The sequence below is a fragment of the Pristiophorus japonicus genome, chromosome 13 (assembly GCF_044704955.1).
Source record: "Pristiophorus japonicus isolate sPriJap1 chromosome 13, sPriJap1.hap1, whole genome shotgun sequence".
NCBI classification, from domain to species: domain Eukaryota; kingdom Metazoa; phylum Chordata; class Chondrichthyes; family Pristiophoridae; genus Pristiophorus; species Pristiophorus japonicus.
This window is the reverse complement of record NC_091989.1, coordinates 33,093,339-33,106,749: the sequence shown is the minus strand read 5'-3', so window position 1 is coordinate 33,106,749 and position 13,411 is coordinate 33,093,339. Positions and strand designations below refer to the sequence as shown.

General features: G+C 45.7%; 1 protein-coding gene across 4 annotated transcripts in view; it reads right to left on the bottom strand.

Annotated features, from left to right (window-relative positions):
• fbxl13 (F-box and leucine-rich repeat protein 13) overlaps nucleotides 1-13,411 on the bottom strand; it is a 491,421-nt gene that overhangs the window by 24,994 nt on the left and 453,016 nt on the right. For all 4 annotated transcript variants that reach the window (XM_070897338.1, XM_070897339.1, XM_070897341.1 and 1 more), the window contains one exon: nucleotides 2,866-2,949. In XM_070897338.1, the coding sequence (XP_070753439.1) occupies nucleotides 2,866-2,949 (84 nt within the window). The remainder of the gene's footprint in view (nucleotides 1-2,865; nucleotides 2,950-13,411) is intronic.

Here is a 13,411-nt window from a genome sequence, read left to right as displayed (position 1 = left end):
TTGTGTTGGCTTTTATTTTTGCATTATGACCAAGAGGATGATATGATGGTCAGTGACAGAGGGAAGGTAAGGAGTGTGGGACCATTGGTGAATGGGTAATTGGGGTTGAGGTTACTGGAATTACTTGAATTAGTTTTTCATGTACAGCTCGGGCAGAAAGGGGCTGTCTAGATTGCTGCCTCTTATCCTCTTCTTTCTGTGCGTCGTCCTCCTCTTCCATGTTTGCCTATTCCTCCTCCTCCTGGTGCTGCTGTTCCTCAGCTTCGCCTCATAGGTGGTGGCAAGGGCTGTTCCCTCACAATGGCAAGTTTGTGTAGCATGCAGCATACCACCACAAATCTTGAGACCCGCTCAGCCGAGTATTGCAGGGCTCCTTCTGAACGGTCCAGGCCGCGGAATCATTGCTTCAGATTGCCAATGGTCTACTCTATCACATTTCTTCTGGCAGCATTGCTCTCATTGTATGGATGCAGCACACGTGTGCGTGGGTTGCGAACTAGAGTCATGAGCCATGTCATCAGCGGATCGCCCTTGTCATCCAGTAGCCACCCTTTGGTTTGCCGTGGTGGCTGAAATACATCTGGCACAGCCCACTGCCACAGAATGAAGGCATTGTGACTGCTGCCAGGACACTGAGCATTGATTTGCATGATCCAAAGCTTATGGTCACACACCAGCTGCATGTTAGGAAGTATAATCGGTTTCAGTACATGGCAGAGTTGACATGCGATGACCGCAAAGCAATGTGCGTGCAGTCAATGGCACCCTGCAGGCAGAGCAAGCATGAGGGTTGCAAGGTTTGCAGGCTTCCCGGTAATGCAGGGTGCCATTGACTGGCAAGAGGGAATGAAATGACGTTATCTCTCTTTGAATAGAAGTTCATGGTAACAGTCACCTTCTCAGCCACTGGCAATGTCATCTTTGCCCTGCTCTGAGGTTGAAGTTATGGCTGCAGCAGTTGGCAAATTTCAGAGACAACCTTCTTAGTGAAGCGCAGACGTCTCAAACATTGGTCATCATTGAGGTTCAGGCAGAAGAATTGCTCCCTGAACACCCTCGGCAGATCGAGCCTCCTGCTGAGAGATCTTTTCTCCGTGCTCCCTCTTCTATCAGCTTGTCCTGCTCTGCATGGCCTCCCAGTCATGCTCGATGCCAAGTGGAATGCCTACTAGTGCATCCATGTCTGGGAGCAACTGGTTTGTGCAGAAGCCTTGAAGTCAGCACCTACCATATCACTCCCTGTGGACTTTTGAAACTTGAAACAACTATGGAAAGCACCAAAAACATGTAGAATTGTAGTGACAGTCAGAAGAAATCAACCAGCATCTAATCTGTAAATGATTGATGATCCCTTTAAATAGTGCTGATGAGGGATTTTTCATGCTAATTAATGCGTGTTCAGCTGTGCGAGGTTAAGAGAGGACTGCAGCTGGAGCCTGAACCTCCAAAATGGCAGCGTAAACGTCAAATCAGCATTCTGCTTATTGATGTCATGATCTGCCTGCTCTGTACACTTCCAGCAGATGTTAACTGCACGCGCGCTATTGCCTTTACCAAGATGGCGCCACTGCACTTCGCATCATTAGTGTGCACATTAGCTAAGGACTCCATTTTGGATCCCTAACGGCACTCCTGGCACCCAAGAATCAGGCGTTACTGAGCCCAATCTGTCGCCCCAGACTCTTGTTACAGCTGTCTGCTCTCTAGACTTTAATGTGAACTTTACTGTAGGTAGATTTTAACAGCATGAATACCAACAGTTTCACTGTAAAGAATGGAGTAAATTTCATTCACTAGGATGAATAATGTGGACAATTTCCAATTAACTGAGAGAAGACAAAAACCCAAGACATTAAAAAAAGGTTTAAAAATGATATTATATTTTGCTTACTGCAAGTTATCCCACAATTGCTGGATTGCATAAATATTGGTACCAATGACTAAAGACCATCATTAAAAATAGAAATTTGTCTCGGGTAGTGGCACAAAAAAGATGGTATCGGATCAGATGCCCGTTATACGCAGCGCCTGATATTCAGTTCTATTTCAGTCAATGGAATTAAATATCAGACGATATGTATAACGGGCGGCCAATCCGATACAGTCCGTTTTGCGCCACCGCCCGAGATGAATTTCTAGGCCATCGTTTGAATAAGTGGCTGTAGTGTACTAAAGTCTCTATCAAGTGCCCAAACTTTGAATCCTGGCGTTTAGTTATATTTATATTTGATTTTGTTCCAAGGTAAATTTTTGGACTTACTGTTTGCTTCTCTCTCTCTGGAAATTCCCAATTCAGAAGCGAGGAACTGTACTGTGTCCAATTATTTTAACATGGTGGGGAAGCCAGCTTCCCCACTCATGGCCACCAGTTAAAATTGCAGTCAAATCCCACTGGCATCATCGGACATCGATCTACATTTTTAAAGAAGGATCCTTTTGGCTTCCGACGTGTCTCCTTGCCACCCGCTCAGAAGAGCAAGTTAAGATAGAAGACAGCGGGAACAAAACTGGATGTCAGCAGGTAGGTCTCCTGGATGATTTTAGCTAGCTACCCGCCTGGTTTCCAACATGCAGGTATGGTTAACATTGGCCCTTTGGACTTATAGGCCTCTACCTTCTCCAGCAATGATAAAAATTGTTGAGTTCCCTTTTGGAAGAATTCATGGATTCAGTGTTCATTACACTAGGTTTACCTTATTTCACAAATTAGCAAACCATTTGATGCAACAAATTGCAATAAAGTAGGTTACAATATGCATTCAGACAAGTAGGATAACAAAGTAGAACAATATTAACAAATCTTTCTGTCAGGCATAGATTAAAGCAAAATAATAATACATTTCTGACAACAGGAATTATTTTTACCTGTAATCCATTATCATTGACTCCTGGGCACTCTGCCACTGTGAATTCCCTTAACTTGCTGTTTTTACCAAGACCTGACAAACTCTGACAAACAAAAGCAATAAAAATTAAAAGGATGGTTGTAATATATGTAGCAAGAGATCAAAGACTTTTGAGTTGCATTTAACCTAGATTATTGGAATAAAGGTGGCACAGGACTGGCGCGCAGGATGAATGAATCATGACAGCTTCCAGGAATCTGGGCACAGACCTGCATGATGTGCTGCCTATGATCGCAAAGAAGCTGGATGTTGAGCGAGTGCAATCGGTTTCTACTCAAAGATGCCTGAATGGTGATGAGGAGCACGGAAGTCAATGTGGGTGCAGACTTTGGCACAGTGGGGAAGCCTGTAATGTGGGAAAAGCCTAGTACTTCCTTGTCCTGCTTCATTCTGTCCATAGGGAATGTTATGTATTGTTCCTCCTGGTGATCACCTCCAATACAGCAGAGCACAGCACTCTGCGATATGTCACTGGTGTCACCAGCTGCAGCCTGAAATGAATCTGTGGTGTAAAAGTTAAGGGGCCACGGTCACCTTGATAGCCACAGGCAGTGCTGTCCATGCAGTTGTTTCGGGCTCAATAGTTGTGGCTGGGTTTTTACTCGGGAGCAGGGAGCCTGGATTGAGGTCAGGAAGAACGGGTTTCCCGACAACCCTGCCGAATTTAACAGTAGGACCTGATAAACAATATTTTTCTTTGTTTCCTGGCTACAGCCAGCCAGATTGAGAGGCTGGCTAGCTGTTGGGCGGGTAGACCTTTGGCACCAGACCACAGCCGGGAGCAGAAAGGGGGGGGGCTCCGAGATTGGCGGGCAGGGGTTGGAGATCAGAGGCCTGTAGGACCAGAGACTGAGGTGGGAGATCGGAGGCCTAGTGGGGGTCGGAGATTGGAGACCTGAGGGATCGGAAGCCAGGGGGGTGGGAGGTCGAAGGCCTGAGGGATCAGAGGTCGGAGATCGGAGATGTCAAGGGTGAGGTTGGAGAGGTTGAGGTGCAATCGGAAGGGTCAGGAGTGGGTGTCCGATCGCGGGGGGTTGGCGAGGTGGGCATGCTGAATCCAGCAGGTAAGTGAAAAGGCACCTACCTCCTGGATCCAGCAGTCCTCGCCTCTGTTTAGCCAGCTGATTTCCCTAGGCCTGGGATACCTGGTCAGCCAGATTTAAATTTGAAATTGTCATGTATGTAGACCATGTATACTAACTGTATAGTCACATAAGGTGTACTGCAACGGAAGACCTGAGGGTCACCTACATAGGTGTGCAGGGCCCAGTATAAAAGGTTGCCCACCATGCTTGTACCTCACTCTGGAGTTACAATACATTGGGACTAAGGTCACAACAGTTCAAGTACAATACTAGACCTAGTAGAGTCATTCATAAGAGTATTAAAGACATAAAAAGCGCGGATTACAAGGAGATGGCTAGAGAGGCAGCTCAGTTCCAGGACAAAATGTATGCAGTATATACCTGCACCACAGTTTGTCCTCCAGTGATAATGGAAGTCGAGTCAAATGGCGTTCCAGTCTTCATGGAAGTAGACACTGGGGAGAGTCAGTCAGTAATGAGCCAGGAAGCCATTGAGAGGTTATGGAACGATCAAGCTGAATGACCCAAGTTGTTCCCGGTTCAGGCAAAGCTGCGCACCGACACCAAGGAACTGATATCAGTTGTTGATAGTGCGGATGTAAGTGTATCCCATGATGGCGCGGTGCACAATTTACCATTGTGGATTGTTTCAGGTGATGGACCAACGCTGCTTGGAAGATGATGGATGGGGAAGATTCATTGGAACTGGGAAGACTTCATCCCTCCAGCGATCGACGTCCCCCGTGCTCAGAGGCAGAGCAAGCCCCCACCTTCGGTTGGACCAGGCACCGGAGAGCAGATCCACGCAGCCCCCGAGGCACAGACCGCTCATCACAACAGGGTGGTGATGATCTAGCTGAGATGACCCGAACGCACCTTCCCGGTTTCAGTGGCAGGACTCCTGGGGAGGAAGATTGGATCCGAGGGCGCCTTCCCAGCTTCAGTGACAGAATCCCTGGGAAAGAGGATGGTGGCAGTTGACATCACGGAGACATGGCTCCAGGGTGACCAAGGCTGGGAACTCAACATCCAGAGGTATTCAACATTCAGGAAGGATAGACAGAAAGGAAAAGGAGGTGGGATGGCATTGCTGATTAAAGAGGAAATTAATGCAATAGTAAGAAAGGACATTAGCTTGGATGATGTGGAATCGGTATGGGTGGAGCTACGGAATACCAAGGGGCAGAAAACACTAGTGGGAGTTGTGTACAGACCATCAAACATTAGTAGTAAGGTTGGGGACAGCATCAAACAAGAAATTAGGGATGCATGCAATAAAGGTACAGCAGTTACCATGGGTAACTTTAATCTACATATTGATTGGGCTAACCAAACTGGTAGCAATGCGGAGGAGGAGGATTTCCTGCAGTGTATTAGGGATGGTTTTGTAGACCAATATGTCGTGGAACCAACCAGGGAGCTGGCCATCCTAGACTGGGTGATGTGTAATGAGAAAGGACTAATTAGCAATCTTGTTGTGCGAGACCCCTTGGGGAAGAGTGACCATAACATGGTAGAATTCTTTATTAGGATGGAGAGTGACACAGTTAATTCAGAAACTAGGGTCCTGAACTTAAAGAAAGGTAAATTCGATGGTTTGAGGCATGAATTGGCTAGAATAGACTGGCAAATGATTTTTAAAAGGTGACGGTGGATAGGCAATGGCAAACATTTAAAGATCATATGGATGAACTTTAGCAATTGTACATCCCTGTCTGGAGTAAAAATAAAACATAAGAACTTAAGAACATAAGAATTAGGAACAGGAGTAGACCATCTAGCCCCTCAAGCCTGCTCCGCCATTCAACAAGATCATGGCTGATCTGGCCGTGGACTCAGCTCCACTTACCCGCCCGCTCCCCATAACCCTTAATTCCCTTATTGGTTAAAAATCTATCTATCTGTGATTTGAATACATTCAATGAGCTAGCCTCAACTGCTTCCTTGGGCAGAGAATTCCACAGATTCACAACCCTCTGGGAGAAGAAATTCCTTCTCAACTTGGTTTTAAATTGGCTCCCCCGTATTTTGAGGCTGTGCCCCCTAGTTCTAGTCTCCCCGACCAGTGGAAACAACCTCTCTGACTCTATCTTGTCTATCCCTTTCATTATTTTAAATGTTTCTATAAGATCACCCCTCATCCTTCTGAACTCCAACGAGTAAAGACCCAGTCTACTCAATCTATCATCATAAGGTAACCCCCTCATCTCCGGAATCAGCTAGTGAATCGTCTCTGTACCCCCTCCAAAACTAATATATCCTTCCTTAAGTAAGGTGACCAAAACTGCACGCAGTACTCTAGGTGTGGCCTCACCAATACCCTGTACAGTTGCAGCAGGACCTCCCTGCTTTTGTACTCCATCCCTCTCACAATGAAGGCCAACATTCCATTTCCCTTCCTGATTACCTGCTGCACCTGCAAACTAACTTTTTGGGATTCATGCACAAGGACCCCCAGGTCCCTCTGCATCTCAGCATGTTGTAATTTCTCCCCATTCAAATAATATTCCCTTTTAATGTTTTTTTTTCCAAGGTGGATGACCTCACATTTTCCGACATTGTATTCCATCTGCCAAACCTTAGCCCATTCGCTTAACCTATCTAAATCTCTTTGCAGCCTCTCTGCGTCCTCTACACAACCCGCTTTCCCACTAATCTTTGTGCCATCTGCAAATTTTGTTACACTATACTCTGTCCCCTCTTCCAGGTCATCTATGTATATTGTAAACAGTTGTGGTCCCAGCACCGATCCCTGTGGCACACCACTAACCACCAATTTCCAACCCGAAAAGGACCCATTTATCCCGACTCTCTGCTTTCTGTTAGCCAGCCAATTCTCTATCCATGCTGATACATTTCCTCTGACTCCACGTACCTTTATCTTCTGCAGTAACCTTTTGTGTTGCACTTTATCGAATGCCTTTTGGAAATCTAAATACACCACATCCATCGGTACACCTCTATCCAACATACTGGTTATATCCTCAAAGAATTCCAGTAAATTAGTTAAACATGATTTCCCCTTCATGAATCCATGTTGCGTCTGCTTGATTGCACTATTCCTATCTAGATGTCCCGCTATTTCTTCCTTAATGATAGCTTCAAGCATTTTCCCCACTACAGATGTTAAACTAACCGACCTATAGTTACCTACCTTTTGTCTGCCCCATTTTTTAAACAGAGGCGTTACATTAGCTGCTTTCCAATCCGCTGGTACCTCCCCAGAGTCCAGAGAATTTTGGTAGATTATAACGAATGCATCTGCTATAACTTCCGCCATCTCTTTAAATACCCTGGGATGCATTTCATCAGGAACAGGGGACTTGTCTACCTTGAGTCCTATTAGCCTGTCCAGCACTACCTCCCTAGAGATAGTGATTGTCTCAAGGTCCTCCCTTCCCACATTCCCGTGACCAGCAATTTTTGGCATGGTTTTTGTATCATCCACTGTGAAGACGGAAGCAAAATAATTGTTTAAGGTCTCAGCCATTTCCACATTTTCCATTATTAAATCCCCCTTCTCATCTTCTAAGGGACCAACATTTATTTTAATCACCCTCTTCCGTTTTATATATCGGTAAAAGCTTTTACTATCTGTTTTTATGTTTTGCGCAAGTTTACTTTCGTAATCTATCTTTCCTTTCTTTATTGCTTTGTAAGTCATTCTTTGCTGTCCTTTAAAATTTTCCCAATCTTCTAGTTTCCCACAAATCTTGGCCACCTTATACGCATTGGTTTTTAATTTGATACTCTCCTTTATTTCCTTGGTTATCCACGGCTGGTTATCCCTTCTCTTACCGCCCTTCTTTTTCACTGGAATATATTTTTGTTGAGCACTATGAAAGAGCTCCTTAAAAGTCCTCCACTGTTCCTCAATTGTGCCACCGTTTAGTCTGTGTTCCCAGTCTACTTTAGCTAACTCTGCCCTCATCCCACTGTAGTCCCCTTTGTTTAAGCATAGTATGCTCATTTGAGACACTACTTCCTCACCCTCAATCTGTATTACAAATTCAACCATACTGTGATCACTCATTCCGAGAGGATCTTTTACTAGGAGATCGTTTATTATTCCTGTCTCATTACACAGGACCAGAGCTAAGATAGCTTGCTCCCTTGTAGGTTCTGTAACATACTGTTCTAAGAAACATTCCTGCATGCATTCTATGAATTCCTCCTCCAGGCTACCCTGTGCGATTTGATTTGACCAATCGATATGTAGAAAACGGGGAAGGTGGCTCAACCATGGCTAACAAGGGAAATTAAGGATAGTGTTAAATCCAAGGAAGAGCCATATAAATTGGCCAGAAAAAGCAGCAAACTTGAGGACTGGGAGAAATTTAGAATTCAGCAGAGGAGGACAAAGGGTTTAATTAAGAGGGGGAAAATAGAGTACGAGAAGAAGCTTGCAGGGAACATAAAAACTGACTGCAAAAGCTTCTATAGATATGTGAAGAGAAAAAGATTAGTGATGACAAAGGTAGGTCCCTTGCAGTTGGATTCAGGTGAATTTATAATGGGGAACAAAGAAATGGCAGACCAATTGAACAAATACTTTGGTTCTGTCTTCACGAAGGAAGACACAAATAACCTTCCGGAAGTACTAGGGGACCGAGGGTCCAGTGAGGAGGAACCGAAGGATATCCTTATTAGGCGGGAAATTGTGTTCGGGAAATTGATGGGATTGAAGGCCGATAAATCCCCGGGGCCTGATAGTCTGCATCCCAGAGTACTTAAGGAAGTGGCCCTAGAAATAGTGGATGCATTGATGATTATTTTCCAACAGTCCATCGACTCTGGATCAGTTCCTATGGACTGGAGGGTAGCTAATGTAACACCACTTTTTAAAAAGGGAGGGAGTGAGAAAGCGGGTAATTATAGACCAGTTAGCCTGACATCAGTTGTGGGGAAAATGTTGGAATCAATTATTAAGGATGAAATAGCAGCGCATTTGGAAAGCAGTGACAGGATCAGTCCAAGTCAGCATGGATTTATGAAGGGGAAATCATGCTTGACAAATCTTCTGGAATTTTTTGAGCATGTAACTCGTAGAGTGGACAAGGGAGAACCAGTGGATGTGGTGTATTTGAACTTTCAAAAGGCTTTTGACAAGGTGCCACACAAGAGATTGGTGTGCAAAATCAAAGCACATGGTATTGGGGGTAATATACTGATGTGGATAGCAAACTGGTTGGCAGACAGGAAGCAGAGAGTCGGGATAAACTGGTCCTTTTCAGAATGGCAGGCAGTGACTCGTGGAGTGCCGCAGGGCTCAGTGTTGGGACCCCAGCTCTTTATGATATACGTTAATGATTTGGATGAAGGAATTGAGTGTAATATCTCCAAGTTTGCAGATGACACTAAACTGGGTGGTGGTGTGAGCTGTGAGGGGGACGCTAAGAGGCTGCAGGGTGACTTGGACAGGTTAGGTGAGTGGGCAAATGCATGGAAGATGCAGTATAATGTGGATAAATGTGAGGTTATCCACTTTGGGGGCAAAAACGCGAAGACAGAATATTACCTGAATGGTAGCAGATTAGGAAAAGGGGAGGTGCAACGAGACCTGGGTGTCATGGTTCATCAGTTATTAAAAGTTGGCATACAGGTACAACAGGTGGTGAAGAAGACAAATGGTATGTTGGCCTTCATAGCTAGGGGATTTGAATATAGCAGCAGGGAGGTCTTACTGCAGTTGTACAGGCCCTTGGAGGCCTCACCTGGAATATTGTGTTCAGTTTTGGTCTCCTAATCTGAGGAAGGACGTTCTTGCTATTGAGGGAGTGCAGCGAAGGTTCACCAGACTGATTCCCGGGATGGCGGGACTGACATATGAGGAGAGACTGGATCAAGTGGGCCTTTATACATTGGAGTATAGAAGGATGAGAGGGGATCCCATAGAAACATAGAAGATTCTGACAGGACGGGACAGGTTAGATGCGGGTAGATTGTTCCCGATGTTGGGGAAGTCCAGAACCAGGGGACACCGACTTAGAAAAAGGGGTAGGCCATTTAGGACTGAGATGAGGAGAAACTTCTTCACTCAGAGAGTTGTTAACCTGTGAAATTCTCTGCCGTAGAGAGTTGTTGATGCCAGTTCATTGGACATATTCAAGAGGGAGTTAGATATGGCCCTTACGGCTAAGGGGATCAAGGGTATGGAGAGAAAGCAGGAAAGGGATACTAAGGGAATGATCAGCCATGATCTTATTGAATGGCGGTGCATGCTCGAAAGGCCGAATGGCCCACTCCTGCATCTATTTTCTATGTTTCTATGTGTCTATGGACAGGGAAAAGATGGCTCCCAAACCACGAGGTGCAGCGCTAATGGAGCAACGACACGTGGTTCCACGCAAGGAAGCCGATTGGGATAAAAGTAGTAAGGCCATTTTAAATGAGGCCAACAACCCACCATTTTTGAATGAACTGCTTGAAATTGGTAACCAATGTAAAAGTCCAGCTGTAACGAGCAAAATGTGCTGAGCGATGTCGGTTGCAAATTGCAGTCAGTCAATGTAGCGGGCGAACACCTAACAGTCGTATACAGGTCCAGCTGGCTACCCAATGCTGTAGCCTGCATCCCCGGGACCAGAACGATGTATCATAAAGTGTCCCCACAGCTGACAGAAGTAGACAAGCCGCAAGGTAAACGATCCCAGGAGAGCAGAGGCACTGGTAGTGATATCCTGCCTCAGATCGGTTTAACATTGCAGACACCCGATGGCATGAACCACCATGGGCCAGAAACAGTAAACTGCGCCTATGCTCGCAGTCGGCTACCGTCGCCCACCACATGGGTGGAAAAGGCGCAGCCCACAAACACACTTGCCACCACGGCAATGCCGAAGAACGAAGAGTCACCCGCAACAACTCCTCCGAACGGGACCTGGACCAGCCAGGATCCCAAACTAGAGTGCTCACAACGGTGCCCTCAAGGAAATCGAGTCAGCAGTCCCCTGCGAACTGTTAGACAAGACGAGGCAGCCCCACCGTCGCTTAGATGAAACGCTCACTCGCTCAGACCGCTTCCCAGGGAGCAGCAGCGACACTGTGCAAACGAAAAGGACAGGGAGGACACAGACACATCAGCTGTCTTTGGGCCTGCCCGACACTAGAAGTAATGGCAAGAGCTCCGAGATCCAGCAACTCGAGCAAAATGAGCTCACCTCGCCCACAGATCCACTAGCATGGGGCACTGCACCACCACCAGACGACCCGGATCTCATCCGGCCGTGCTGGAACTAGACTGTCCTTGTGTATCTGTACTGATATACCTGTACTGATCATGTAAATGTACCACACAAAAAGAAACGCAACTGTAATCCACCCAAACAAGATGTAAATGTAAAACCCATGTGATTAACTTGAATGTAACTTGCATGTAACGGGCCATTAGCCTGATCTCTGTGTGTGTGGGTAGAATGGAGTAGTCATGGACTCACAACCAGAAACCTCTGGGACCTCCACTGATAACAAATCTCACTTCCAACCCACCCAAGCTAGAAGCGACCCTCCAATGGTCAACCAGGAAGAGCAAAGCCCAGGTCACCGTCAATGTACGAGTCAATTGGCATTAAAGACTTGGGGGGTCAGTGATGTCATGTATGTAGAACACGTATACTAACTGTATAGTCACATAAGGTGTGCCACCAGAGGGCACTGTGGTGGGAGACCTGAGGGTCACCTGCATAGGTGTGCAGGGCCCAGTATAAAAAGCTGCCTACTATGCTTGTGCCTCACTCTGGAGTTACAATAAATGGGACTAAGGTCACAACAGCTCAAGTACAATACTAGACCTCGTGGAGTCATTCATAAGAGTATTAAAGACATAACAGAAATCATAAGTCAAAATGAGGCCGCAGTCTCATTTTAATATTTAAATTGCTAATCCACCCCCTGGGAGTGGTTGGTTGCCTCCCGTCCCCACTGGATGTGGGCGGGTTGGAGTTGGGATTCAGATTTTTTACCCGTTAACCTCCCACCTGACCCAAACCTGACCGATTTTTGGGGTTAAAATATCCCGCATTGTTACAGCCTCATTGATGAAGCAAAGGTACCTCATGCATTGCTCATTGGTGAAGTTGAGGTATAGATGTATTCCCTGAAGACCCGCTGTGGGTATGTTCTCCTGCTCAGTGCCCTTCTCCCAGACAATTCTGCTCTCGCCTGTCTTCTTCGCTGCTTCCCCTCCAGTCCTAAAGGCAGACTCACCAGCCTGTCCATGACTGGAATAAACTCTTTCCGAGGCTGATCCCAGAAGTTAACCAGCAGTCTAAGAGGACAAACCAGCAACTAACCTGTATAGAGGGGATGAGCTGCCAGTTGGTGCTCTGATTTGTTGGGTGAGTTTATCATGCAGTGAGTCAAGCTGGGGTAGACCAATTTCCCAAAGGGGTGCTGCAGCTTAGGACATTATAATGAGGCTTTTTAATACTTGTGATGCATGCCCTGGATGCCTATGGAGCAGACTGATCTAATATAGTGGGCGGTGCAGTTATGGCATGGAATAGGCGCCATGTGCTGCCCGCCATGTAAAACGGTGGCAGTATGATTGAATTTGGGCTAGAAATTCGTTATAGCCAAGGGATGGGCAGTGTTTAGACTAAAAATGTTAAGTAGCGCCAGATTAAAATCGTCTAGACTACACGCAAAATTCGGCCTCACTCATTAAAATGATTGCATTCATAAATCTAGTCTAAAAATCCTAGCTCATTGGCATTGGGGGTAATATATTAGCATGGATAGAGGATTGGCTAACTAACAGAAAACAGAGAGTCGGGATAAATGGGTCATTTTCTAGTTGGCAAACAGTAACTAGTGGGATGCCGCAGGGATAGGTGCTGAGTCCTCAACTATTTACAATGTATATTAATGACTTGGATGAAGGGACTGAGTGTAATGCAACCACGTTTGCAAAGATGGGTGGGAAAGTAAATTGTGAGGAGGACATAAATAATCTGCAAAGGGATATAGACAGGCTAAGGGAGTGGGCAAAAATTTGGCAGATGGAGTATAATGTGGGAAAATGTGAGGTTATCCACTTTGGCAAAAAAAATTGAAAAGCAAATTATAATTTAAATGGAGAAAAATTGCAAAGTGCTGCAGTACAGAAGGACCTGGAGGTCCATGTGCCTGAAACACAAAAAGTTAGTATGCAGGTACAGCAAGTAGTCAGGGAGGCAAATGGAATGTTGGCCTTTATTGCAAGGAGGATAGAGTATAAAAGCAGAGAAGTCCTGCTACAACTGTACAGGGTATTGGTGAAGCCACACCTAGTGTACTGTGTACAGTTTTGGTCTCCATATTTAAGGAAGGATATACTTACATTAGAGACTGTTCAGAGAAGGTTCACTAGGTTGATTACAGAGATGAGGGGGTTGACTTCTGAAGATAGGTTGAGTAGGTTGGGCCTATATTCATTGGAGT